Here is a 25,215-nt window from a genome sequence, read left to right on the forward strand (position 1 = left end):
TCCAGGATATCGAAGCAGATCCCAAGGTGAAACAGCACCCGGAAGTGCTCTTACGGTCCACCACACTGCCTGCCCAATCAACATCAGTATATCCAAGTAGTCTCACATCTCCGGCAGTGTATCTTAATCCATGAGAGATTGTGTCCTGAAGACATCTCAGAAGATTCCTGGCATCAATCCAGTGAGGCTCAACCAAATATGAGCTCACAATGCTAACTGCAAAACATATGTTTGGATGGAGGTTCACCAAGAACATCAATGCGAATGAGTTTTTGAAACTCAGAGGCATTTCCCAAGTCTGGTCCAACATCACTACCATATAACTTCTAAAATGTAAGATCCTCGAGGTAGTCACAGGCTTGCAGTCCATCATACCGAATCTTTCCAATATATTTACCACATATTTTCCTTGAGATAGGAAAATTTCCCTTGGCTTCTGCCACACTTTAAGTCTTAGGAAGTAGTGCATCAGTCCTAGGTCTTTCATTTCAAATTCAGAAGCCATCTCCCTCTTATATTTGTGAATGAGAGGGTTTGCACCACGTAGACCTCTTCTTTGATCGAGCCATGCAAGAACGCAGTCTTGACATCCATCTGATGTAGGTTCCATCCTTGTGAAGCGGCAAGGGCTATGATCGAGCGGATGGTCGTATATCTGGCAACAGGTGCAAATATCTCATCATAGTCTATACCTTCCTTTTGGGAGAAACCTCGAGCAACAAAACGAGCCTTATACTTTTCCGTGCTTCCATCTGCTGCATGCTTTATCTTGTAAAGCCATTGGGAAGTAACAACAGTCTTGTCCTGGGGTCTGGGAACTACTTCCCAAACATCATTCTTTATGATAAACTCATATTCTTCGGTCATAGCATCCTTTCATACTTGATGCTTGACGGCATCTGAGAATGACGAAGGCTCATTTTGTATGATCGTGCTCATGATGGTCAGGTATCCTTGATACCTATTAAGTTTCTTACTTTGATGGAAGGTTCCTCAGGGTGCAGCATGTCCTTCAGCATCATCAAGTAACCCCTTAAGCCATGAAGGCCTCCTCCTAGAAGAGGAAGGCTCATATGGAGGAGGATCAATCAGATCCATGGGTTCTTCTACATCACGCATTGATTCATCATCCTTTTCTTTCGGTTCCTTGGTGTCGGCTTCTTGAGAGCTCCTCAAAGTCGGAAGATTGATCACCTTGCTGAGAGCCATATCTTCGTCAAAGGTGACATCATGACTAATTATGACTTCCCTTTGACCGGCTACATAGATTCTATAGCCTTTAGTATTTTCACCATAGCCCACGAAAATTCCCTTCTTTCCAGATGCTCCCAATTTATTTCTTTTCTCTTTCGGCACATGAAAGTATACAGGGCTTCCAAAAATTTTAAAATGAGAAACATCAGGTTTCTTACCGGTGAATTTTTCTTCAGGAGTCTTGGAACCCAATGCTTGATGAGGGCATCGATTTTGTACATATACGACAGTGTTTGCAGCTTCAGCCCATAGAAACTTTGGAAGTCTTTGATCATGTAGCATGGCCCGGACAGCTTCCATCATCGTGTGGTTCTTCCTTCCCACCACACCATTCTGCTCAGGAGTATGTGGTGTAGTAGTCTCCCTCTTAATGCTAGCCTCAGATGTGCCTAAGTGAACCAACTGTAATATATCGGAGGTCTTGCTTTGGCTTGAGGGGAATGGCACCCTTTTGAGCTTTCCTTCGGCACATCCTGGACATACACCTTCTTTCTCTACTCAGAATTCAGGCATCCCTGTCACCATTTGTCTTACACCGAGTATAGCTTTATAATGAAGGGGGGCAAACCTCTAATGCCAAAGATCAGACTGAAGAGATGTGTCATAAGACATGACACCTAGCAGACTTCCATCGACCTGATATAATGAATCAACACTAAACACAAGAGTAAACACATATTTAACATTATTTTTCCATATACGTACCTTGCCATCGCTGAAAGTTACCTTGTAGCCTTTGTCTTCCGTTGCCGAGATGGACACTAGGTTCTTTTTGAGGTCAGGTGCATTTAATACATCCTAGACTTTCTAGCCTTCTTGAATGGTTGTCCTCTTCCTTGATTCCCAGCTCTCCTCTTACCTTTGCTATTGAATTTGTCATTCCTTTGATTGCCATCAGAGGGATTTTGATCATCATCCCAGTGTGAGTACTTTCTATCAGGGCACTTCCTTGCATAGTGACCTGCTTCATCGCAGATGAAACATCGTCCTTTTCTTCCACCCTTAGATCCATCCTTTCCTTTTGATTTAGACCCAGAATTATTTCTTCTCTTAGCATGAGAAGAAAAAGCAGCAGGAGGACCTTTAGGCATGGGCATTTCTTGCTCTTCTTCCCTTGTTTCTTCTTGAATGCATCTAGCCATTAATTCCTCGAAACCAGGAATTACATTATAATTCAGAAGAGTAGTCCTGAACACGTACCATTCGGATGGTAATCCTCCAAGAGTCGTGAGTGCCATTTCTCTGTCAGTAATAGTTTCCCCAATAGATAGGAGATCGTTCTTGATCTCAGTGATTCTTAAGAAGTATGCTTGCATACTTTCATCTTTACCCTTCTTGATTTCCCTCGGCTTATTTCTAAGAAACAAAACTTGATTTGCATCATTAACTTTAAATAAACTCACCAGTCTATCGTAGATTTCCTTGGAGGTGTCCAGATCAGAGATATAGGCCACCAAGCGCTTGTCGATAGAGTCCCGAATGATCTTCTTTGTTTTGACTTCTCCATTTTTCCATTTGTTCCAGGCAGCAGCAGATGCATTTGATGAAGGCTCAACAATATTGCCTCTTACATGGTCCAGAACTCCTTGATCTTCAAGGGTTAGATCGATAGACATCTTCATCCGTGATAGTCAGCTTTCTCACGGAGCTTGTCTTCGGCAGGAAAGAGTGTTGAGGACCCCATAGTTCTTTTAGGATAGCCCTTCCAATCTTTTCTTCGATGATTGCTCTTGCTCTTGCTCGGGCTTTGTCTTCACCTCAGCTCTGATACCATGTTAAATTATGGTATGTTCTATGCTTATAACAGTTTACTTCTTTTTCTTATTATATTCCACCGATTAGCAATCACATGTACATAAAGTAAAGTGCAAATAGAACATTAAACGATCGACAGAAAACAAGCCAAGACAAGAGACACAAGATGTGGCGGCTAGCCATGGACAAACCCCACAATGTGTGGGGAAACCCTTTGATCAAATCTTCTTTTATCTTCAATAATTCAGCAGAGAGAAATAGTACAATAAATCTGATTCATATCAGCAGTAGCAAACCCTAGATCAGTAGCATCAGCATTAGCAGCTTCATTATCAAACTAGGGCAGACCATATCTCACAAACCGACAGTCGGATTGACTTCATTCCACCACCAAAAGTTTCGGCTTCCAGAGGAGGTTCAGATGAACCTACAGCGCAGTTGAGATGAGGAGATCTTCTAGGCCACGCAAGTCAATCTTTACTTCTGCAGTTGCAGCTTCAGTTTCAGCAGTTTCCGGCTTCAAACTAGGGCAGTCGATATCTTGCAAACTGTTCGTCGGATTGACTTCATTCCACCACCAAAAGTTGCAGCTTTCAAAGGAGATTTAGATGAACCTACAGCGCAATTCCAAAGAGGAGATCTTCTAGGCCACGCAAGTCAATCTTTACTTCTGCAGTTGCAGCTTCAGTTTCAGCAGTTTCCGGCTTCAAACTAGGGCAGATGATATCTTGCAAACCGTTCGTCGGATTGACTTCATTCCACCACCAAAAGTTGCGGCTTTCAAAGGAGATTCAGATGAACCTACAGCGCAGTTCCAAAGAGGAGATCTTCTAGGCCACGCAAGTCAATCTTTACTTCTGCAGTTGCAGCTTCAAATTCGACAGCTTCCGGCTTCACATGTGTGAGAGAGAGAGACCCATTTCAGTGCAATAGAGAAGAGACTCATATCTGCGCAGTAGAGAGAGAGAGATGTGATGAGATGAGTGAGTCCAAATGAGGAAAATTCCTCTTATATTTATACGCAATGTTGGTGGGTGAATAGATACGATTGTTGGGCTTCTGAGCCTACATGAGTTGTAGGTCAGCTTGATAATAATTCCATAATCAAAATAAATTCATATCTCCATGAATACTTATCGGAATCGGATGATCTTTATATCAATCCTACACCTCTCGACGAGAGGAATCTAATAAAAATATTATCAGCCATGAATAAGATGACCCACATGAGTTTTGCCCTGGTTGCCAATTTTAACAGAAAGGGGGAGAGAAACTTGGAGGAGTCTAGGGAGAGAGATGCAGGATGCAACGTACCTTGTATGCTTTGTGTGTTGACATCAATGACAAAGGGGGAGATTGTTGAATAGGTTGTCGTTGATGTCAAACTGGGAGTAGTTGTAGGATGATTGAGCAGGTGTGCAGCAGGTCATTGATGTCAAAGCAAGAGCAGGTGCATGTATCACGTAAATGAGAGGTTGCAAGAACAAAACCCCCACCCTAGGGTTTGAGTTCCTTGGATGATGAAGAGACCTCGTCTTTTGTTGGCATTTTTGGAGTAGCAAATCAGTGTGCTTGCCTTAGAAACCCTCGCCATCAGATTCTACTTGCCGACCTGGTTCCAATGGTATGTGGAGCGCTTCGTAGGCCCTCATGGTTAGTGAGATATGGATGGTCAAAGTCAAAGCTCCAATTTGTGGTTCAAAACCACATAGGGTTGTTGAGGTAGCATTAAATTATTAAAGATATGGCAATGATATTGCATTGGTTAATGATGTCGCTTCATGGATGGCATCAAAACCCCAGCAGCCAGCAGTGGATGATGTGGTGCCTTAACCTACGACACGTATCATAAGAAGGAGCTTTTATTAAAAAATATATTTAAGATTTTAAGGAGGTCAAGATTTAAAAAAAAGGGGGAGATTACCTTGGTTCAAAATATTAAAAGGATGGGAAATGAGTATGGTACATAACATAAGGCGAGAAGCTTTATTAAAAGGATGATATTAAGGAATGAGTTATTATTATTATTAAAAAAATGTATGGTTGGTAAAGGACCAGGAGGATATGTGGGCGGCTCTTCAACATGAGTTAAGGAGGGACCTAGTGAAGGTCAACCTCAGTGGCAGCAGTGGGAGTGGCACAAAGACGAAGGAGGAGAACGCAGCTCTAGCATCGAAGGGACAGCAGAAGTCAATGCGAAAGGACATTTCAAAGGTGAAATGTTTCAGTTGTGGCGAGATGGGCCACTATGCATCCCAGTGTCCTTTGAAGCAAAAGGATAAGGATGAGAAACATGATCCTAAGGCTGCTTCAACAAAGATTGACGAGGATGAATTTGCCATGAGTGCCCAGGAATCTCCAGGCGGGAGATGGGGCGATATTGAGCTGTATTCGGGAGGACTACATATGGGCAAGACCCTTGAGGAGTCCACCTCTTGGGTCAATTCCTTGCTACGGGAGCCCAAGATTCAGCAGTAGTGAGATGGACTTAGTGTCAAATGATGCAGTGGATTGTTTGGAGGATAGATGCAGTAGCCGGAGACCAGACACTGGTCAGCGCAGAGCAAGGTTGGCAGCAGTGCAGTTGGCACAGTGCAAAAGTCAGCAGCAGCGCAGAAGATTCAGAGGGTAGAATTAGCAGCAGTCAAATTCCAACATTCATTGTATTATGTTGAACACAGTTAAGTTCAACTAATTTTGGATGTTTTTTAGTTGCTTCTCTCAAGAAATTGAGTTGCAGTACAGATGCAGTGTTAGCAGTAGCAGTGTTGGCAGCATAGCAAATGCAACGTTTGAGAGGAAGTTGTAGTACAGATGCAACAGTAGCAGTGGCAGTGTCATGGGCAGCAGTACAGTAGCAGCAACAACACAGTGGCAGCAACAGTGCAGAAAGGAGGTGCTTCAAAAACAGAGCAGCATGCAGGTGAACATTGTTGCTAGAGCATTTTCCTCGCTAAAAGGAAGTGTTAGTTTTTGGTAGCATCGAAAGTGCTCTAGCCTTGAAAATTGGTGGAGAGGCTAAGGCGCATGAGTTCTAAAGAACCCAGAAACCGTTTGGTGAAATTCCACCCGGATTGTATTTTATTAAAATAATTAATATTTTTAATGGAGTTCCTAAGTCTAAACTTAGGGAAATTAAAATATTAATGGGTATTAATCAAAATAAGCATGAGAATGATCTAGAAGGCGGATCAAGTCATGTTTAAATCTTAGCCGTTGATTAAAGACTTGATCTCGGTCGTTGGAAGCTCAACAGGAAAAGTATAAAATGGAGGCTTGGGGTTCATTTGGAAACACACAAAGAGAGATTGAGGAAATCGATTTTCTAAGGTGAGAAATTCTCAGGAGGAAAATCGATTGGGGAGATCTTGCAGCTGAGGGGCAGAGAGAATCTGGGAGGACTTTCCGGAAAATACATAACAAAGAGGCGGAGAGAGCTTGCTGAGAGATAGTGCAGTAGCCGGGAGAGCTGACGCAGAAAAGTTGCCTGTCATGTAGAATCCAGAACTGTCGAAACAGCCGAATCTGCCAGGACTGTTGGAACAGCCGGGAGAGCTGAAGCAAAGGCAGCGCAGTATCCGGGAGAGCTGATGTAGAAAAGTTTCCTGTCACACAAAATCCAGAACTGTCGGAACAGCCGAAACTGTCGGGAACTGTTGGAACTGTTGGGAACTACCGAAACAGTCGGGAGAGCTAAGGCAGAGGGTAGAGAAGGTGACGCAGAGCCAGCACAGAAATAGCCAGGGTTAGCCAGTCTTGTGTCAGATCAACCGGAATTCTACCGGGTGAAGTGAGGTAAAACTCACTCAGATTTTCCGCCAGTATTTTCTCTATAAATGATTGCTAGCTGAGCATCCTAGATTTGTATTCAGATATTTCTCTTACATAATAATAAACCCTCAAAACTGTTGCATCGGTTTCCTCGCATTGGGTTTTTCCGTGGACTATTGTGTCCAAAAATAAGTGTCCTATGTATCTTGTTCTTTGCTCTGTTTCTGCTTCATGAGATCAAATATTTTATTAGTGTAGGTTGCAGAAGTAATTTTCTTCAGTATTCAGAAGAATAACTTGATGAATATTTAAAAATCAAGTAGGTGAAGTAGATTCAGATTTGTTGCAGTAGGGGTCCCTTCAGATTGTAGGAATTTTCACAAAAGGCACATGAAACTTTCAACAAGCCCCCAAGTTGAAGCTATAACCAAAATAGGGTTTTATCCTAGAGCAAATAACTAAGACAAAAGAAATTATGGATGAAAATGGAAAAAATGGCCACCAAGAGGAATGATTACGAGGCAACCACTACAACCCTTGATGTTGAGACCTTACAAGACCCAAAATTCCTCTTTCTAGCCTTTTCTCTCTAAAGCCCTAATTGGGTTGCTTTTCCTTAAGAGGGCCAAATTTGTGAAGAGAGAGAGAGGACAAAATTGAAATTATGGATAAAATTTGATCATTAACAAGACATGGCCAGTGTCTAGTCCTTGGGTGGATGGAGTCTATGGATTCTTAATATTAGCTAAATCTTGCAAAGGAGTAAGGATATTTTGATGCCTTGGCAACAAAACCCTAATTGTTGCCTTTGTGAGGGATCAAAGTCACTTGGGAGAGCTATAATCAAGATTCACCAAGGGGACTGCCATTCACATTTCCAATATGAGTAATGCATACAATGATGATATCTAGATTCTATGCATTGATATTCAACAAATTAGGGCACAATAGAAAAACCTAGATTATCAATGCATTCCATACATTAGACATAAAATTCAAAGATTTATCAAGAACAAGGTACACTTACAAGATGAAAATGCATGAACATTCCATCTATGGTAAGCCAAGAAAGTAGCTCCAATGAACAAGAACACTCCATAGATCACATCTTCACCAAGAAACAAAAAGGTTGAAATCTCTCTAATGAGGGTCGAAATAGTCCAAGAGATGATGATGAATTACAAATGATCCTCTCCTCTATTTATATGAGGAGGATGAGTTATAATTTTAGCCTAAAAGCCCCTAGATACAAGTTAAATCACAATAATGCCTTGGGTTACAAGCCAACCCACTAGCTTTAGACCAAAAGTGAAAAACAAGCCCACATGTGTGAGTCGTTAGCCCTCTAGGGTTGACGTCATGCATGAGAAGAGCTCCAAATGCCAAGCGTTGAGGCTATTAAGTGCCAAATGTGATGTAGAAGCCTCTAAAAATCACAATTTGAGGGTTGGCCCTCAAATTTCCATCAATATCCCTCTGTGGTCCCCAAAATCCAATTAGGGCACCATAAAGTGGTCTTCTATATCTCCAACTACTCATAATGTCCATCTCCACCCCAATGTTGAGGGCTTTCCAGTTGCTACTAGCCCTCCCAAGTCTCTGAAGGTGAGACCATCATCACTTGGTCCTCGGATCAACTATCATTCCTCATATAGTGCGAAGGTCGACCTAGGAGCATGTTGGGTTCAAGTGTATCATCTTGAAGAATCATCAAATATAGTGGAAAGTGGCAGAACATCCAGGATCATCGTGGAAGATTTGTCTAAGTGATTTTATCTACAAGTCACTTAGAGAGCCATTTGGCTTGGAACCCTATTCATCTATCCTCTAAGCCTTACTTAAGAAGCATCCCTTGTAGGGGTAACAGCCACCATGAAATAACTAGATAGAGGCCATTAAGGTGATAATGGTGGTTGATCAAGTTGTTTCCATAAGACCTAGGAGGCTTTGCACTAGCCTCTACTAGATTTTCTGTTAACAAAAACTAATTCAAGGATCGAGTCTCTGGTCTCAGGCACTTCAGGCCAAACATTTTCCATGGGAATGTCTAGTGGATTGGATTAGGAACCCAATCAAAATATCTTATTCTAGCTCCATTGTATGGAAATCCATACTAAATTCTTTTCCTCTTATTGGTAACTAACTAATCTGGAAAGTGGGGAATGGCACAAAGGTTCTCACTGGTGAAGACCCCTAGATTGGATGCTCCAATAACCACCTTCCCTCTACCCACACAATACAAGCTCTAACAGAGAAGGATTCTTCTACCTAAATTTCATTTGGCAAGGGGATAGTCTATCCGAACATGGTTGATGGTTGTCATGGTAAGAAGTCGACTTAGGGAAGATCAAGTTCAGCACTGGACTAACTACATTTCTACTTTGTAACTCTCCTTCATCACCCCCTCAGATCAGGATAACCAACTTAAATGGTCACCAAATCCCTCTAGTGGTTACAGTCCAAAATAGGTTACACTACACTAACCCAAGAAACCGAAGATGCTCCTTCCCCCAAGTGGGGAAAATAGTTCTGGAAGGTTAATTTCCCACCAAAGGCCAAGCTCTTCATTTGGCTCCTTTTAAACATAAATCCCCTACTTAGGACCGACTTCAAAGAAGGAACTTTATTGGACCAACACGAAGATGAATTCATTGACCTCTGTAAGATGAATTTTAAATCAAACCAACATCTTTTTATGGACTGCACCTTTTCAAAGGACGTATGGACGAAATTATAGTGATAAATTGAAAGGTCCTATACATGGGATGGGGAATCCATAGATTCATCCCTAAAAAATTGCCTTTCCAACCCCCATACAAAGAATTTTAAAGCTCTCCCTCTGATTGTTGCCTAGGATATATGGCTTGCCCGTAACCATTCCATATTTGATGACATTTTTTTGTCCCCTTCTCAATGTGTTATACAGATCTTGGCTATTATTTTTTCTTACCCACAAATCCCCTCTTCAATTCCAAGGAATCCAAGACCCATGCATTCAATCCAAAAGGACACCCCGTCGGCTTTTTTTGAAGGGTTTGCATAAGGGTCCCTATTACCCACATAAGTGGCTAACCCTTAAGGAGAATTTTTTTCTCCAATTCGACCAGCCTACCAACCAGTAGCCCTATGGTGATCTACAAATAGCTATGTATCAGAGCTCTCCACATATGTCTAGTTGATGCTTTCTTCCTCACCTAACATACTTCTTGAAGGAAGGTGGGTCATCTATTACAAGGTACACTAAACATTTTTGTAATCATGTGCTTTCATTTAATGTTAAGGGCATTATGTTATTAATCACATGTTTACTAGATGATTGATCGCTTTTGATTGTATCCTTGTTCTCACGCTTCACCTAGGAGGTTATCCCTTGCCTCTAGTCCAGAGTGACCTTCCTTGAGGACTTTTCTTTCCACTGTTTAGGAAGGGCACAAATAGGAGGCATTGATTAATATAGAGTTCCCAAGATAATCCATACTTGTCAATTTACATCAATCCCTTGTATCCACCTCCATTCTTTGAGTTGATTGTCATTTGTCACCAATACTAGCACCCTATTATCCTCATCTTTGAGTAAGGGCCCAAAACATTTTCCCTTAAGAGGTTGATGTAGCTAAAAGAAAGATAAAAGCATACATAGCCACACATGAAAGAAAACGTAAAATGCAAAAGATGGTTGGGACAACTATAAGTATGTGGACAAAAGCCTAGCCTGAGCTCTCCCCCCCCTCATTAGCCATCACCTTGTTCCTAGCATATCACGCTCTATCTAAATAAAATGAACTTATAAATGTCTCAACCCTGATGAGCAATAAACTACTACATCTTTAAGGGGTATTGGAAACCGTGAAGCGAGCTAGTTAAGCAAGCTATGCAAGAAAGGAAAAGAATATCATTGAAGTAAAAGGCATACCAGAGGAGTAGTAGAAATAGGTTGAGGAAAGGGGTAAATTAGCCCCCACGATTTCTCCCTCATGAGTCATTACATCATTGCACTCAAGATGTTGGACCTCATTTAACTAGTACCAAGGCAATGGCAACTTCCTTGAAGTCTTTCCCATTCCATGCCTATCTTTATCATATGCACCTATGGACTGACGTGCTTTCCAAGGAACTGTCCTTCCCCTTGGGGTTGGAAGCACATATAGGACTAACTAGATTCTCATCTCAAACATAAGTGTGGTAACTTTCTTACAAATCATTAGCTACAAAAGGCATTTGAAGGCAAGGCTTGTGTGAAGTATTTTTGTGCCCCTTGCATTAAATATGGTCCATTATAATACTTTTATGGTTTCTTTACCTAATGATGTTGATCTCACTTGATCTTGAGGGTATGTCTCAGGTGTTTTCTCCTAGATGCATTGGATATCCCTTGAGAGATGGCTTGACACCTCTACAACACCTTGAAGAGGGCATCTAGCTTAGCATGAGAGCACTTATGACCTTGCAGCCACAACATTTCCCACACAAGGATCAGTGTTGGGCCTTGAGGAGCCCTCCCATGGATGAATAACACCTTCTACACCTCCAAATGTTGAAACATAAACAAAGTAGTCATGACATTGGCAGGGATTAATGATGTGCCTCAGAGTACCTAGGACTCCACCAAGTTGGCCTTGCACCTTCTTGATGGGTGTTGCCTTGTTCCAAAGCCTAGATGAGGATGAGGATGACTTGAACACTCAAGAAGGGTTGGCACACACCTTGACAATGACAACATGCCCTAGGCTTGCCACATCACCCATGCAAGCCCTAGAGTGATGACGTATGGCCTTTTGATAATGACATTTGGAATGAGTTGTTGCTTGGAGATGCACCTTTTCACACTAATGACAAGTCTTGGAGTGAGGACCTCTTGGACTTTTCTTGGCACCTTGTTTGATGGAGATGCTCTTTTATGAGGATGATGTCATGTTGGAGAGCTATTATGGTTTATCATTATTTGAAGCTATCTCTAGGCCAACTTGTGACCTATTGAACTTGTTGGACACTTCAACTTATGTTTTTATCAATGTGGAAAAAGTCGACCTCGAGAATAAATTGGCAAGGGTCCAGAAATTGACAAAGTCATTAAAGTCGGGAGGTGTTTAAAAAAATCAGCAAAATTTAAAAAAAATACAAAAATATTCATTTTTTTTAATTTTTTAGCATATAAAGTATCCACAACATCAAATAAATGCATTTCCACATAAATATGAAAAGAAAGCTAATATATAATATGTATAAGAATTCTAGTGCTACATCACATATCAAAATAGTGAATCAAGTCCTAAATCTTGAGTCCTGACTTAGTCTCAACTCTCAAGAGTCAAAATATCAACAAAAAATATAATAAATGTATATCATGAGTCATCTACATGTCATGAAGTAATCAATTGTTGAGATCATATGCCCCTTTTAAAGGAATGGGGAATGGCTTTGCCTTTTCCTCTAGAGGAAGAAGGCCCTACCCCTGGGGCTACAAATGGATTTTGTCATCCTCTAGAAGCAAAAAAAAGAGGCGGCCTCTGTCCTCTGCTGTTGCCCATCCTAGATGGTGTCACCTCCTCCTCCTCATCCACCTCCTGAGTCCTGACCCTGCTCCTCTCCTCTACCTTTGGCTCTCCCTCCCCTACAGCTTCTACCTCCTCTGCCTCTACTGCCCTTAAATCCACATCTAACCAATTAGGGATCGAGTCCATGGCAGGCCTCTCAGTCTCAACCCTCCATGCAACAGCGGTATCAATATTGTCCAATAAGATGGCTTCCACATCAAGAGTTTTCTGAAGTTGTCTCACCCACAATCGAAGGTTGTGGTAGTCATAGACCATGTCATTGAGGCATTGGGACTCCAATCTGTATTAGGGTCATAGATTGTAAACTATTACTTAGAAAATTTAAATATTAAAAATAATAAAATGAATTCAAATTTTTTTACCTGTTGCACTTTTTGTTGTATATTTTGTCAAATACGCTCCAGTTGCACTCACACCCAGAGGAACTGCATGTTTGGCTGAGCACTCGAATGGCAAGCTTTTGGAGATGGGGTACTCTGCCACCATAGCTTGTCCACCAAGCATCTACAAGTTAAAATAAAAATGAGAAACATAAAAAAAAAAAGTTAAAACATTGAAATTCTAAACTTGAAACAAATTATGAAGAGACAATGAATTATGAAAGTTGAAAGTTGAAACAAACCGAAGTTTACCTGGCATTTTGGTCATTTTATTCTTAATAGCAATGGTAAAACGAAATGTGCCACCCGCCATCCTATATATCTCCATTTCTTTAGAAATTTCTTCACGTTCTTGCTCAGATGCCACCGCCCTCTCAACGCAAGTGAGGAATCCATTCATCACCTCGACATCAAATTTGAAACCACATGAGAAAGAAAATGCGGGGTTGAGGTAGATACTTGCAGCATGAATGGGGCAATGAAGGGTATTGTTCCATCGCTTATCAATCACTCTCCATACCAACTATTGTTTCTCTAACCCCTCATCTCCCTTATCATCATATAAGCATGAATGACTTCTTTGGTCCTATCCACAGCGTCATTTAAGTAGCCCATTACGGGCTTGTCTCCATCAACTAACTGAAAAACCCTTACCGAAGCTTCTAAAATGGCACACACCTCCTCTACTCCTACCCAAAAGCTCCGATCATATGAAACTAGTCTGCATATGCCCTCTCCCTTTGGTTTGTGGCTAATAGATAAAGCATGCCAATCTTGTGAAAGAAACATGCTCTTTACTTCCCACATAGAATTCAACAGAGACTGAAGACATATGAAAGTAGTGGCAAATCGTGTAAGGGAAGGATGCACCAACTCTTTGTTGTTGGTCAATCTTCTCATCAAGCTAAGCATAAACGCATGATTAATATAAATTTTGTTATGCTCCTGGATGAATCAACAATATCCCTCACGAAAGGAATCTTACCTATATCCTCCAACATCAAGTCAAAACAATGAGCAGCACAAGGTGTCCAAAACAAGTTAGGATACCTCTCCATAAACAACCTGCCAGTAGCAGCATAATTTGCAGCGTTGCCCGTTATGACGAGGACAACATTTTGTGGACCTACTTCCTGAATGAAGGTGTCCAACAACTCACATAATAAACGTGCATCCTTAATGTATGCAGATGCATCAACAAATTTCATAAACATTGTCCCTTTGGGACAACTAACCAAGAAGTTAAGAAGGGTCCTACCCTTCTGGTCAGTCCAACCATCTGACATGACTATGCATCCAGTGTGTTCCCATGATGCCCTAAACTCCTCCAATCTAGCAGTGCAATTAACCTTTTTATTTTGAAGAAGAGGCCCTCTCAACTCTACAAAGGTATGGGCTTTGTACGCCATGCCAACAACAAAAACAACATCAAATGGGTTGGTCTTGGCAATGTTAAAAAGAACATCATAGAAGACACTTAATGACCAACCTGTTAATTTCCGCCTTTTCCTTTTTCTTAAGTGTCAATTTAATGCAAGGTTGTGCACCAGGTGTGGTTCTAGGAACTAAAAAAGATGAGAAAGCTGAGGGGTTGGGCCATGTGGGTGTGGAATGTGATGCTAAAGAACCACTCTCACTTCCCCCCACTCCTGAGGCCCCTACAAGTTGGATTTTTACCTCTGCCATGTTGTCTTTTCCCTCCTCTTTATCAATCAATGATTTAATAGCCTGTCGGATGATTTATGGGGTTGGATTTTGGCAAAGTTCTATATTTTGCCCCGGAATTTGCCCAAGATGGAATTTTAAGATGTTGACACCCCTGACATATGCTTGCCACACAACTTGCAAGTCAAGTATTGTCTATTGACCCCCCAACTGTCGGGTATAGGATCAGGTTCACCATATTCCCACATAGGGTCGAAATTCCTTGGCATTTTGTTTGAAACTTTGAACTTGAATTTGAACCTAGGGAACAAAAAAAATTGAAAAAAAAAATTGCCCATCACATAAGAAGCAAACACAAATGTTAATTGTTAATTTTAAATTTTAGATTCATCTTCTCACTCACTTGAACACACTCAGATTCACTAAACAAGGGTTTGAATCTTTTATTCTTAAAACATGTAAACAATCTAAATATTTTGAAGTTTTGATTCAATCTAGATTCTAAACAATGTTTTGATTCAAATTTCTAAGCAAAAATAAGCTAAAAACAAACTAATAAAAAGATTTAAGAAGCCATTTGTGTAACAAAAACTGAGAGAGAAAATAAAATACATACCTGGCAGCAATAAATTGGCACCTTGAGTCTCTCACGTTGAGCAGTCGACAAATCTCCAAATCCATGCCACAAAACTAGTAAATCTCCTCCTCTTGGGCAATGGCAAACACCTCCTCTCTCCACAAGGACGAATGGCAAAAGAAGAGTGAAAAATAAGTGTGATTTTCGGCCTTTTCCCTTACTTATCCGCGACCTGGGCGAGCTTTTCGATCGACTCTCGATAACATCCCAATTTTTCGATAAAATCGCGATTTTTTCGTTTTCGAAAAAATCCCCAAAAATCGGCCGATAAAATCAGCTTGACCAAAAAACTAGACTTTGTCGATTTTATCGCGACTTTTTCCACACTGGTTTTTATGGCTTTTAGTGTAAATTAATACAAATTCAACATGGTTTCCCTCATAAAATTATAAATAGAGAAAGTCAAATTGTCTTGGATCATTGTAACATACACTCAATTCTTTCTCTTGCAAAGCGTGCACTAGTTCTCTCTCTCACTTGGACACAATGGCTAAATAGGGTATGCATATTGTCTTGGAAAGGATATGTTTTGCATGGATAGACATTCTATGGATTGATAAAGTGATGCTTGCTTGAATGGTGTAAGTTTGATACTATTTTTCTTCCATTTTGCATGAATTAATGAAATTAAGGTTTATCTTGTGCCATATTAAAAATTGCAATATCATTTATGAACTCTTGTTTTTTATTATGCAATTTTTATCATCAAGTGTCCATTAAAGGAACTACATTGCATCCTTTAACCCTAAATATCCTAAAGGAGAAAGTAGCTAGGGTTTGGAGGTGAAGCAAACTCTCTCCTCCCTCTCTATCCAAGGTCTTCAGCCTTTTGACCTCGTCCTATTGACTCCATTGCCATTTAATTGAAGGCACTAGTCATTGTGTGTTGATCAACTCAATTTTTCCATTTTTCTTTATTTTATGGTAAACTAGGGTTAGGGTTTGGTTAAATCTGCATTTTATAGCTAAATTGCAATTATATGTTATTGTCCTAAAGTTTGGTATTGCATCTATAAACGTTAAAAAGTTAAAATCTATCATTTTATGTATTTTCTACCCCCATTTTTAGAGCTGACATCTAGGTCTTATTTGTTGTTTTGTGCATTTTCAAACACCAAAAACATATTGTTAACCTATCCCTTGTTTACCCCCTTTCAGCAGCCTTAAGCCATTGTTGATCATACCTTGAATAGGCTATTTTCGTTGCTGTTGTAAAGTTTTGCATGCCGTAAATCTGCCTTGTCTTGAAACCCTAACATATAACAGCATTTAATAAGTTGATGGTGGCTAGTGGAAAAGCTAACTTGAACATCCATAGATATTATCTTGGCCTCCAAGGCTTTGCCAGTAGTGTACTCTAATCCACCATCTCTTTTTCACCCCAACCCTTTCTTTATTGAAGACCATTCTAGGGTGTATTGTTTGCAAGCTCCCTAGAAATCCATTTGGCTTAGAATTCCTTAGTCATCTAACTCTAGGCCTTGTTGGGGAAGCCTCCCTTGTGGGGATAATATCCAACGATCAAACAGCAGGGGAGAAGCCACTGAGGCAGCAGCAGTTGTTGACCTCTTTGTTGCCCTAGACCTAGAGCACCAGGCTGCTAGATTTTGCAGTAACAGTCCCCATCTCAGGGAGGGGTGGAAGGCATATTGCACCTCTCCGATGACCTCTTTCTCTTTCTAGATGGGTATTGGACCTTCCACAAACAATTTCAATGAATTGATGGCCCTCAAGTTACTGCTCCAAATTTCCAGGGAAAAAGACATTTCAAATATTCATATTTATGGCTCTTTGTTTACTATTTAGTATTAACTGGTTGACAGGTGATCAACAGAATTACACACTCATTCCTCTCATTCAAGATATAAAAAGATCTACCAGTATATTTTCATATATCTCTTTCACAAATGTCTTCAGGGAGTGGAACCTGGCTGCATACAGACTTCCGAAGACTGGTGTGGAAATGGACAGAGAAGCCTGGAAAATCATTGAAAAAACCCCAGCCGGCATCACTGAATATCTTCACTCAACATGGTTCTAAATCTGACTAGAGATAGTTCTCAGATGGTACTTACATTTTTGGATCATTGAACATCAGTGACAGCTACTATGGGTAGCTCCTTTCCAACTTTATATCATGGACATTTGCAGCAAATTTTTGTACATGCCGATTATTTTTTGGATATTCTCTCTACAGGTTGATAAGACTGTGTCTGTTTTATCTCTAAAACTGCTGATATATGCTGTATTTTCTTTTCCACATTTTTGTTGATCTCTTTCTTTTTCTGGAGAAATATGGTCTACAAGCCACAGGAATGTCACAGGCATCTGAATATGTAATTTTGTTATACTCTTAATAAAATACTTTTTTTTCCTTTGGAAAGAACAAAAAGCATTAGTAATCCTAAACATAGGGATACTCCTCTTGTGCCAAAGGAGAGCTGATATAAAGTGAGAATGAGTGCTGTTGTGCTGACAGTGATAGGCCCCCTTGAGTTACCTTTAAGGTTGCACCCTCTATTGGGACTTTGTAGCTTAAGTGCAACTTTGAGTGGTAACACACTCTGGTGTCTATAATATACACAGAAGAATAAAACTGGTTAGAGAAAATTTTATGAAAAGGTAGGTGAGACATCATCATTGACTGAATCTCCTGTGAAGTAGGTGATACATTTACAATTTGTAATTCAGGTGCATGAGACATACAAACATATATCATAGAGCTTTGACTAGGTCAACTATGACTATGTCTCATCAGATGCAAACATAAAATGGAATATGAATCGTGAAGGTAATTCTTGGATTTCTGAATAACCTAAGCTTGCATTACTGTTGACAAGAATAATGGTAGATTGTAATGTGGGAATTGGAACTTTAAACTCAAAAATAAAAAGTGTTATCTGCATATGTACCTTTAACTTATTGGCTGCATCCAAGAAAATCATTTCCTGATCAAGAGAAACTCACTAGATTTAGGATTGCTTATTATGCACTCTAACAAAAAAAGGGACATCTGACATGAGTAATTAGAAAGATAGAAACCTTTAGAATGGTATCTCCAGCTTGAAATAAGAATGAGAGTATCATCAGAAGTGGCCAGACAATTCCTGCTTGTTGCAATGATTTACCTGCACCAGTCCCACTGCAGAGAAAGGACAAATACACACACAAAGATGAAATTAGCATAACAATACACAGTCTTTATGTTTAGGCATCATGGATGCTCAACCAGTATGCAACGAAGAAAGGTCATGAATATGAAGTTATATTATCCACTATACAATAGCATTGTGATTGTATATGCAATGGAACAAGAATTTTTACTTCTCCATTTATGGTTTTTCAATCTGACCTGAACCAAGAAAGCATATTTTTACTTATTGCTATTGCAATGGAAACAGCTCAATGACATATTGACAATTGGTATATAAATGAGCCAAAAATCATAAACGTCAAAATGTAATGAATGAAGAATTGAGATACATTTCAATGGTTCTATAAATCCAGCTCCTCACTCTATAGCGTTTCAAATATTGTCACCTCTTGTACTTCATCTTTCATAATTGTTCCCATTCATTAATGTGTAGCTTGCCGCAGAGGACAAAAGATCTAATGAAATATCAAAACTACAGTAAGATCAGTTAGGCATAGAGTAAACAGATACCTGGCAACAGTTATGATTACACCAGCAGATACAAGTAAACAACCAAAAATCTGACAGATAGAGTAGCGCCTTCCTAAAAATACAGCTGACAAGATAAGCTGCCATACCAAAAACGTCTGCAAAGAAATAAAAAAAATACATCGTTATATCATCTCATGCAACCTTCCTCGTGAACAAGAATATAACTAAAAGCTGCTTAGAGCTGAATTTAATTTTAACCATCAAATGGGAACCAATACATATAACGCAATGTTGTCCCTAAGTATGAATTTCTTACACATGTGAACCTTCTTCCCCAGAACTTCTATTGCATTGTAATTTTTCACTCACATAAAGCATGAGAGTTTATATTGTTATACTTTTAAGAAGTGACACCGCCACAGCATAGCTTTATTTTCCTGAGGAGAAGCTATTCTCATTGCAAATACAGATAGTGATAAAATATAATAGTTATTATAAACATCACTGCATATTACCTGAGACAAAATTGGAATGGATGCCCCCGAAAGAATGGCTATTTGCAGAATCATAACAGAAAATCACACATTGTTATTAGTGAAACTTTAAGTTTAAGCAGTTCAAAAGCCAAAAATACCTAGATTTTCAACAAGAATAACCACCATATCAAATGGAAGAAATATACAAACAAAACTTGTCACATGCATATTTTGTGGAAAAGGCAAGGGAGCTATCAAAGCCATTTACTCTAGAATGAGCTCAGTAAAGTGAGTGAATCAAATTGCAAAGACATTCACACATTATTATTTATATACCCCAAAAATTACAAATAGACACACAGGCCCCCAATTTTTGTATATATTACATTACATTTTCAAGATCCAGAAATAGATGTTCAGCATAAGGAAAATAAAACTACTCTATAACTACAGATTGTTTCACAACAGCAGTAGTGACATACTTCCTGCTGCCATTCCTGAAGCCACCCCTAGAGCCTCAAGAGCACCAACTGCAAGGAAACGAAACTTAGGCAAGGCTAGCATCTCATCTGTCACAATACCAGCACGGTACCTAAGATATAGAATGGAAAAGTAGACCACGACATACCTGCATGATACAACAAGGACTACAAATTAAAGCCTATCCACTTGGTAGACAGCACAATCAACAAACTTTTTATACGGTCACAGCAATCAATTGCTTATTCATCATATGTTAAAAAGTTACAAAAATAGTAGCAATCAACAACCTATAGAAGCCATGATTACCCACAAAAGCCAAAAGTTCTGCAGAATGACTTTTAATGGTGTGAAATAATGTCACTTCACCTTATCAATCCTAAGTAAGGCAATCTGGATTCTGTATTGAGATAAATATTATCAAGATACAAACTAGGGTGCATGGATATGGATATGAATACATCATCCAATACAGAAACAGCAAACTTTTATAGAAGTAAATAATGCATACAAAATGAGTCTTTCAGCACTCTACCATCTATACTCTACATATTACAACTGACAAACACAGACAACCAAAATCTACATATCATCAAATATGTCATTATCATCTCGATGTTGAATTTCTACATATTAATATTCTCTGGGAGGCCAAGAATCTTGGAAGATGTGCTGTATTTTAATCTGAAAATAGACACTCTACTTGAAGAAGCAACTTCTGATGCATCATCGTTAATCAAACCAAGGTGAGTCTTGCAATACAAATGTCAAAGTCATCTATCTCTGGCTCCACCTGCAACAACCTGGTAGGCCCTTTCTTCTACTCTAACCTCTTATATGGTATAAGGCAGAGGTTGGAGTTCCTTGTTTCCAATATTTTTTGCAATCACCAAATGCATGAAACCATGTGTACCCCAATTCTCTAAGGTACTAAAGAATTTGCAGGTGGTGATAATAGCCCAATGGCTAAATACTGGAAATGATTGGCTTTGTCAATTTAGGATTGCCTCCCACGACCAAACAACACTAATGACCATTTTGCTAAGGCCCATTGCACCTCCACAAGCCTCTTTAAGAGGATAGTGTGGGAGGCAAAACAAGTCTCAGGGGCCTCTAACTTTTTAAATAATTTTGTAAAAATAAAATAAAATAAAATTTATAAATATAAGTGAAAATTCGAAAATTGAACATTAGAATTTTCAATATCTGAGAGGTTAATTTTGCAAACTAACAACTTAACAATCTATGGATGGAAACATGATTTTGTTCCAATGAATATATAGATCTTCCTCACCACGGCAACAAATTCTGATTTGGCCAATTTTCATCATCTTGTTCAGCATAAAGTTCAAACATGGACAACATAAAGCGTCCAAAAGTATGATCACGTCTAGCTTGTTACCCCCAAGTCAACAAGGGTACATATAAAAAAATTGCAGTGTATTGCACCACCATTGTAAGCCCAAGGTCACAAGTCAAAAGCATTGTAACCACCATGTGAGGCTTTGTATTAGGCATCCTAGACCGAGATTCTTGTTCTTATTGTCTATAATATATATATTGTTGTGTTGTTGGACCATGGCCAATCCCTTGAAGTTCATCTTGGGTTCCTTTCATCCTATATAGGATTGAAGGGCCTTAGGTGGGCTTACTCGAGGACCTATGGTTTTCTAGGAGCCTGCTTTTGGAGAGGTGGTGATCACTGGTGTATGGGTCAATCCAACCGGCGTCAAGGTGCCCCTATGTCTTACCTCATGGTTAGAGCCTATAGAGTCTATGGGTGGCCTTGGCTTTGGTGAAATATCCCTCAGATAGTGCTCATGAATGGTATCTCATATTGACAACTTTCACAGTTCCCAAGGTAGTTCATGGTTCCCAATGCAAAGTGGTCTCGGTGGTCGAAAAGTCAACTTGGTCTCAGTTTGTTCAGCTTGATGAGAGAAGCCCATGCCACATGTGGCAAAGAAGACAGTGGCTAGTTACAACTTGGTCAAAGTTGGTCAAACAGGTTATACAAGTTTCCAAGTGGTTAAATAGGGCCAGCATTGGGCAGTTTGGAACATGCATTACTTTAGAAGTCATCTACAAAACTAGAGGAACAAAACCCAAGTGTCGAAATTTCCAGATTCTTCAAAGCATTAGAGAACCACCATAGTGGATTGATGTTGTGGTAGGGGCAGTGATGATGTGGCAACACTAGGCAGCATGTGGAGATTTGGAGGCATACCCAATTCAGATCAGGGCAAGTTTTGAGCATGTCAAATTGGCCAAAAAGTCTAGGGCATTGGAAATCCAAAGAGCAAGGGGCTAAGTCAACTTTACTAAAGAAAAACAGCCATTGGCATGACTTGGACCATGGAAGTTAAGAGATGAACCATTGAACTAGGGTAACCTTAACTAGCTAGTTCTATAGAAGTTTGTCATGTATGAGGGGTTAGGTCTTTTTTTTTATGTATTTTCAGTTCAAAAATGGATTGCACTCGGTGTTATTTTGGTTATATGCACCCTTACATGCTCTATAAATGAGAACTTTTGTTTATTTCTGCATAAATTGTTTGGATTGATATGGATGTACATTAATATATGTGGTTTTCTTTAAAATTTGAATATTTTGTGTTTTTGGTTGACCGGTTTTTTGGTCCAATTCTGACTAGTTCCCAATCCGAGGGGTCTATTGGTTCGATGACTGGTCCAGTTCTGATAACATTAGACCATAGTTGACCGCAGGAGACATAGGGCCGAACTTGACCACAGTCAACTGTAGTTGACCGTGGGAGTTGTAGGGCCAAATTTGACCATAGTTGGTCACAAGAGCTGCAAGGCCAAATTTTGAGTACAAGATGACTATTTAACCAGCATTGACTTCTGAGCATTTTGGCTAGTTTGACCAACATTGACCTGTTGCTACTTTGACTAGGTTTTGACTAGTATTTGGATTTGTACCTGGCATAGATTTTAGACAAAATGTTCATTTGTAAACCTTGTTGAAGAATAATTTCTCCTAAGAAAAGTTGTTGGGTTTTCTTCCAAGGTTGGTTTCCCAGGGTAAAAATATTGTCTCTATTGTGCAGGGTTGTCTTTCTCCAATCTTTACTATTTCAACTGCAATTACTATTGATATTTTTTGTGTATAATTGCTCAATGATATCAATGGCATGAGATAAATTGATTGAAGATCACTAGGTAGTAATTATCAGATCAGAAAATTGTTTTCTACTGCGACATAGTAGAAATTCAACAAAATTTAGAGAAGGTATTGTGAGATGGAAAAGCAACATAACTTCAAAAAATTCAACAAAATTTGGAGAAGGTATGGCGAGATGGAAAAGAAGGATAACTTCAATTTGAAGAATCATGTTTGGGAGATTGTGTGTAGACTAAAGAGGAAGTCGATGATTGATCCCAAGTGGTCATACAAGGTGAAGCATGAAGCTAATGAGGGCATCAAGAAGGACATGAACAGATTTGTTGCATGAGAATTCTTCTAAAGAGAGTTGATTATAACAAGACCTTTGCTCCAATTGTGAGGTACACTTCTATCATGGTAATCATGTCTCTTGCATCTTATTTTGTTTGGTCCTTATATCAAATGGATGTAAAGGCAACATTTATGAATAGGAATATAAAGGAGGAAGTGTATAACAATCAGCTTGGGGGGTTTGAGGTGCATATGTGAGATACCCATGTATGCAAGTTGAAGAAGACCCTTTATGGGTTGAGGCAAGCACCATGTGCTTTAGTACTCATAGATTGATGAGAACCTATAGAATTTAGACTTCACTAAACCTATTGCAGATCCTAACCTTTACTATTTGTTTGATTAATCTGATCTGCTTGCTTTGGTCATGTATGTAGATGACCTCTTCCTTATAGGTAGCAGTTACAAGCTCATAGCATGGTGCAAGAAGGAATTGGCCTCTGAATTTGACATGAAGGGCATAGGCCTTATGCACTCTTTCATGGGTCTAAAGGTGTGGCAAGGTAAGGGAGAAATCTTCCTTGGGCAAGGGAAGTACACAGAGGAGATTTTAGAGTAATTTTAGAAGTTGGATTGCAAGCCCCTGGATACTCCAATGGTTTTGAATCTGAAGGTTTTTGTTGATTCAAATCCAAAATCTGTGAATCCTTCAATGTATAAGAAATTGCTACTTGGTGAATAGTTGACCTAATATTTGCTTTGTAGTGAACACATTGAGCACATTCATGATTGAGCAAAGGCAAGTTCATTGGATGGTTGTGAAGCACATTCTTAGATACTTGGAGGGTGTAGTCCACCATGGTTTGAGGTATGTTGGAGGTAGAGCCTTGATGTTACATGGATTTTGGATTTTGACTGGGCAGATGATGTCAATGCTAGGAGGAACACTTGAAAGTTTTGTTTCATCATGGGCCAGGTATGATATCTTGGTTCAACAAGAAGCACATGGTAATGGCATTGAGTTGAATAGATGCAAAGTACATGGCAACTTCTTCTACTAGTTGCAAAGCCATAAGGTTCAACAAGTTGATAGCATAAGTGGTTGATCCGATATTGGGGCCTATAAGTTCGCACTGTGACAATTAGAGTATCATGCTCTTTAAGAATCCAATGTTTCATGATTGCTGGAAAAACATAGATATCATGGACCATTTCCTCAAAGACAAAGTTTGAAAGGGAATAGTTGTATTGGAGTATGTCCCTTCAATGTTTCAGGCACCAACATATTATGTAATATCCCTTTCGGAAATTTTGTGGTATTTTGTTGAGAATTTTCTTTATAAAATTTATGTCGACATTTTCACCAAAATCCCATGGAATTACACCAAAATTCACCAGTAAATATGAACCCAGAAATTATACAAGCATGACAAATATATTGATAATTTGCAGAAGTAAACCCAAAAACTCAAATAGCATCAGAAAAAGCAGCACAAGGAATGACTCAGCTTTATTTATTATAATATAGCATGAAGAGTACAACTAGACATATCTGAGACAAAATAGAAAAGATGATAGCTAAGGGGACCTCCAAATATTATGTTGCTATGCCGATCCTGATGTCTCAAAACTCCACAATGGCTGCACTCTCCCTCCAACAACTGTTGCCATTGAATCAACTGAAAGACGATGAAGCACCAATAGAGGACCCGAATGATCCTCACTCCAATATCCCTGAAGTTCTATGAAACTCCTGGATGAAGTCTCCTCAAGGAGAGTTGGGTTTTCGTCTAACACTCAACAACATTCCCGAGGGTTTCTGTCTTGGGGTTATAGAAGTTGGGAACTAGGATCTCTAAACCTCACAAAGACAACCATATACAAATCCAAGATGTCCCTAAATGGTATCCTCCTCTTTTTAGAGATTTGATGCACCCCTATAGAAGCCATTATTTTATTATTATTTTAATCTCTTAGTACATTTTCCCTCCTTTTATTTTAATTAAAATACCTTTTTAATTTGGGAAAATGGTAAATCAGCCACCATTCCTCCTCAGGCCACTGAAAGTCATTTCCCACCGTCTCATCTTGTAGATCTTCTCGTTCTAGTTCCAACGAGCTATTAGACTAAGGCGTACTGTCAAGTATTCCTCTTGGAATGTCACCTTAAGTGTAATTAATTGTTTTCCAAAAGTTGTC

The 25,215-nt window shown here is 39.5% G+C and overlaps 1 protein-coding gene across 3 annotated transcripts in view; it reads right to left on the bottom strand.

Moving 5' to 3' along the window:
• The window catches only part of LOC149251306 (protein CLT1, chloroplastic-like), a 241,659-nt gene that overhangs the window by 170,756 nt on the left and 45,688 nt on the right, over nucleotides 1–25,215 (bottom strand). For all 3 annotated transcript variants that reach the window (XR_016266860.1, XM_089459345.1, XM_089459346.1), the window contains exons 2-6: nucleotides 19,601–19,746; nucleotides 19,158–19,195; nucleotides 18,682–18,797; nucleotides 18,060–18,159; nucleotides 17,930–17,965 (exon numbers count right to left, since the gene is read on the bottom strand). Coding sequence is in view for 2 of the 3 variants with exons in the window: in XM_089459345.1 (XP_089315471.1) it covers nucleotides 17,930–17,965; nucleotides 18,060–18,159; nucleotides 18,682–18,797; nucleotides 19,158–19,195; nucleotides 19,601–19,746 (436 nt within the window). In the remaining variant the exon portion in view is untranslated. The remainder of the gene's footprint in view (nucleotides 1–17,929; nucleotides 17,966–18,059; nucleotides 18,160–18,681; nucleotides 18,798–19,157; nucleotides 19,196–19,600; nucleotides 19,747–25,215) is intronic.

This window comes from Pinus tabuliformis, chromosome 7 (genome assembly GCF_031772625.1).
Source record: "Pinus tabuliformis cultivar Carrire ecotype Pingquan chromosome 7, CPIR1, whole genome shotgun sequence".
Taxonomy (NCBI): Eukaryota; Viridiplantae; Streptophyta; class Pinopsida; order Pinales; family Pinaceae; genus Pinus; species Pinus tabuliformis.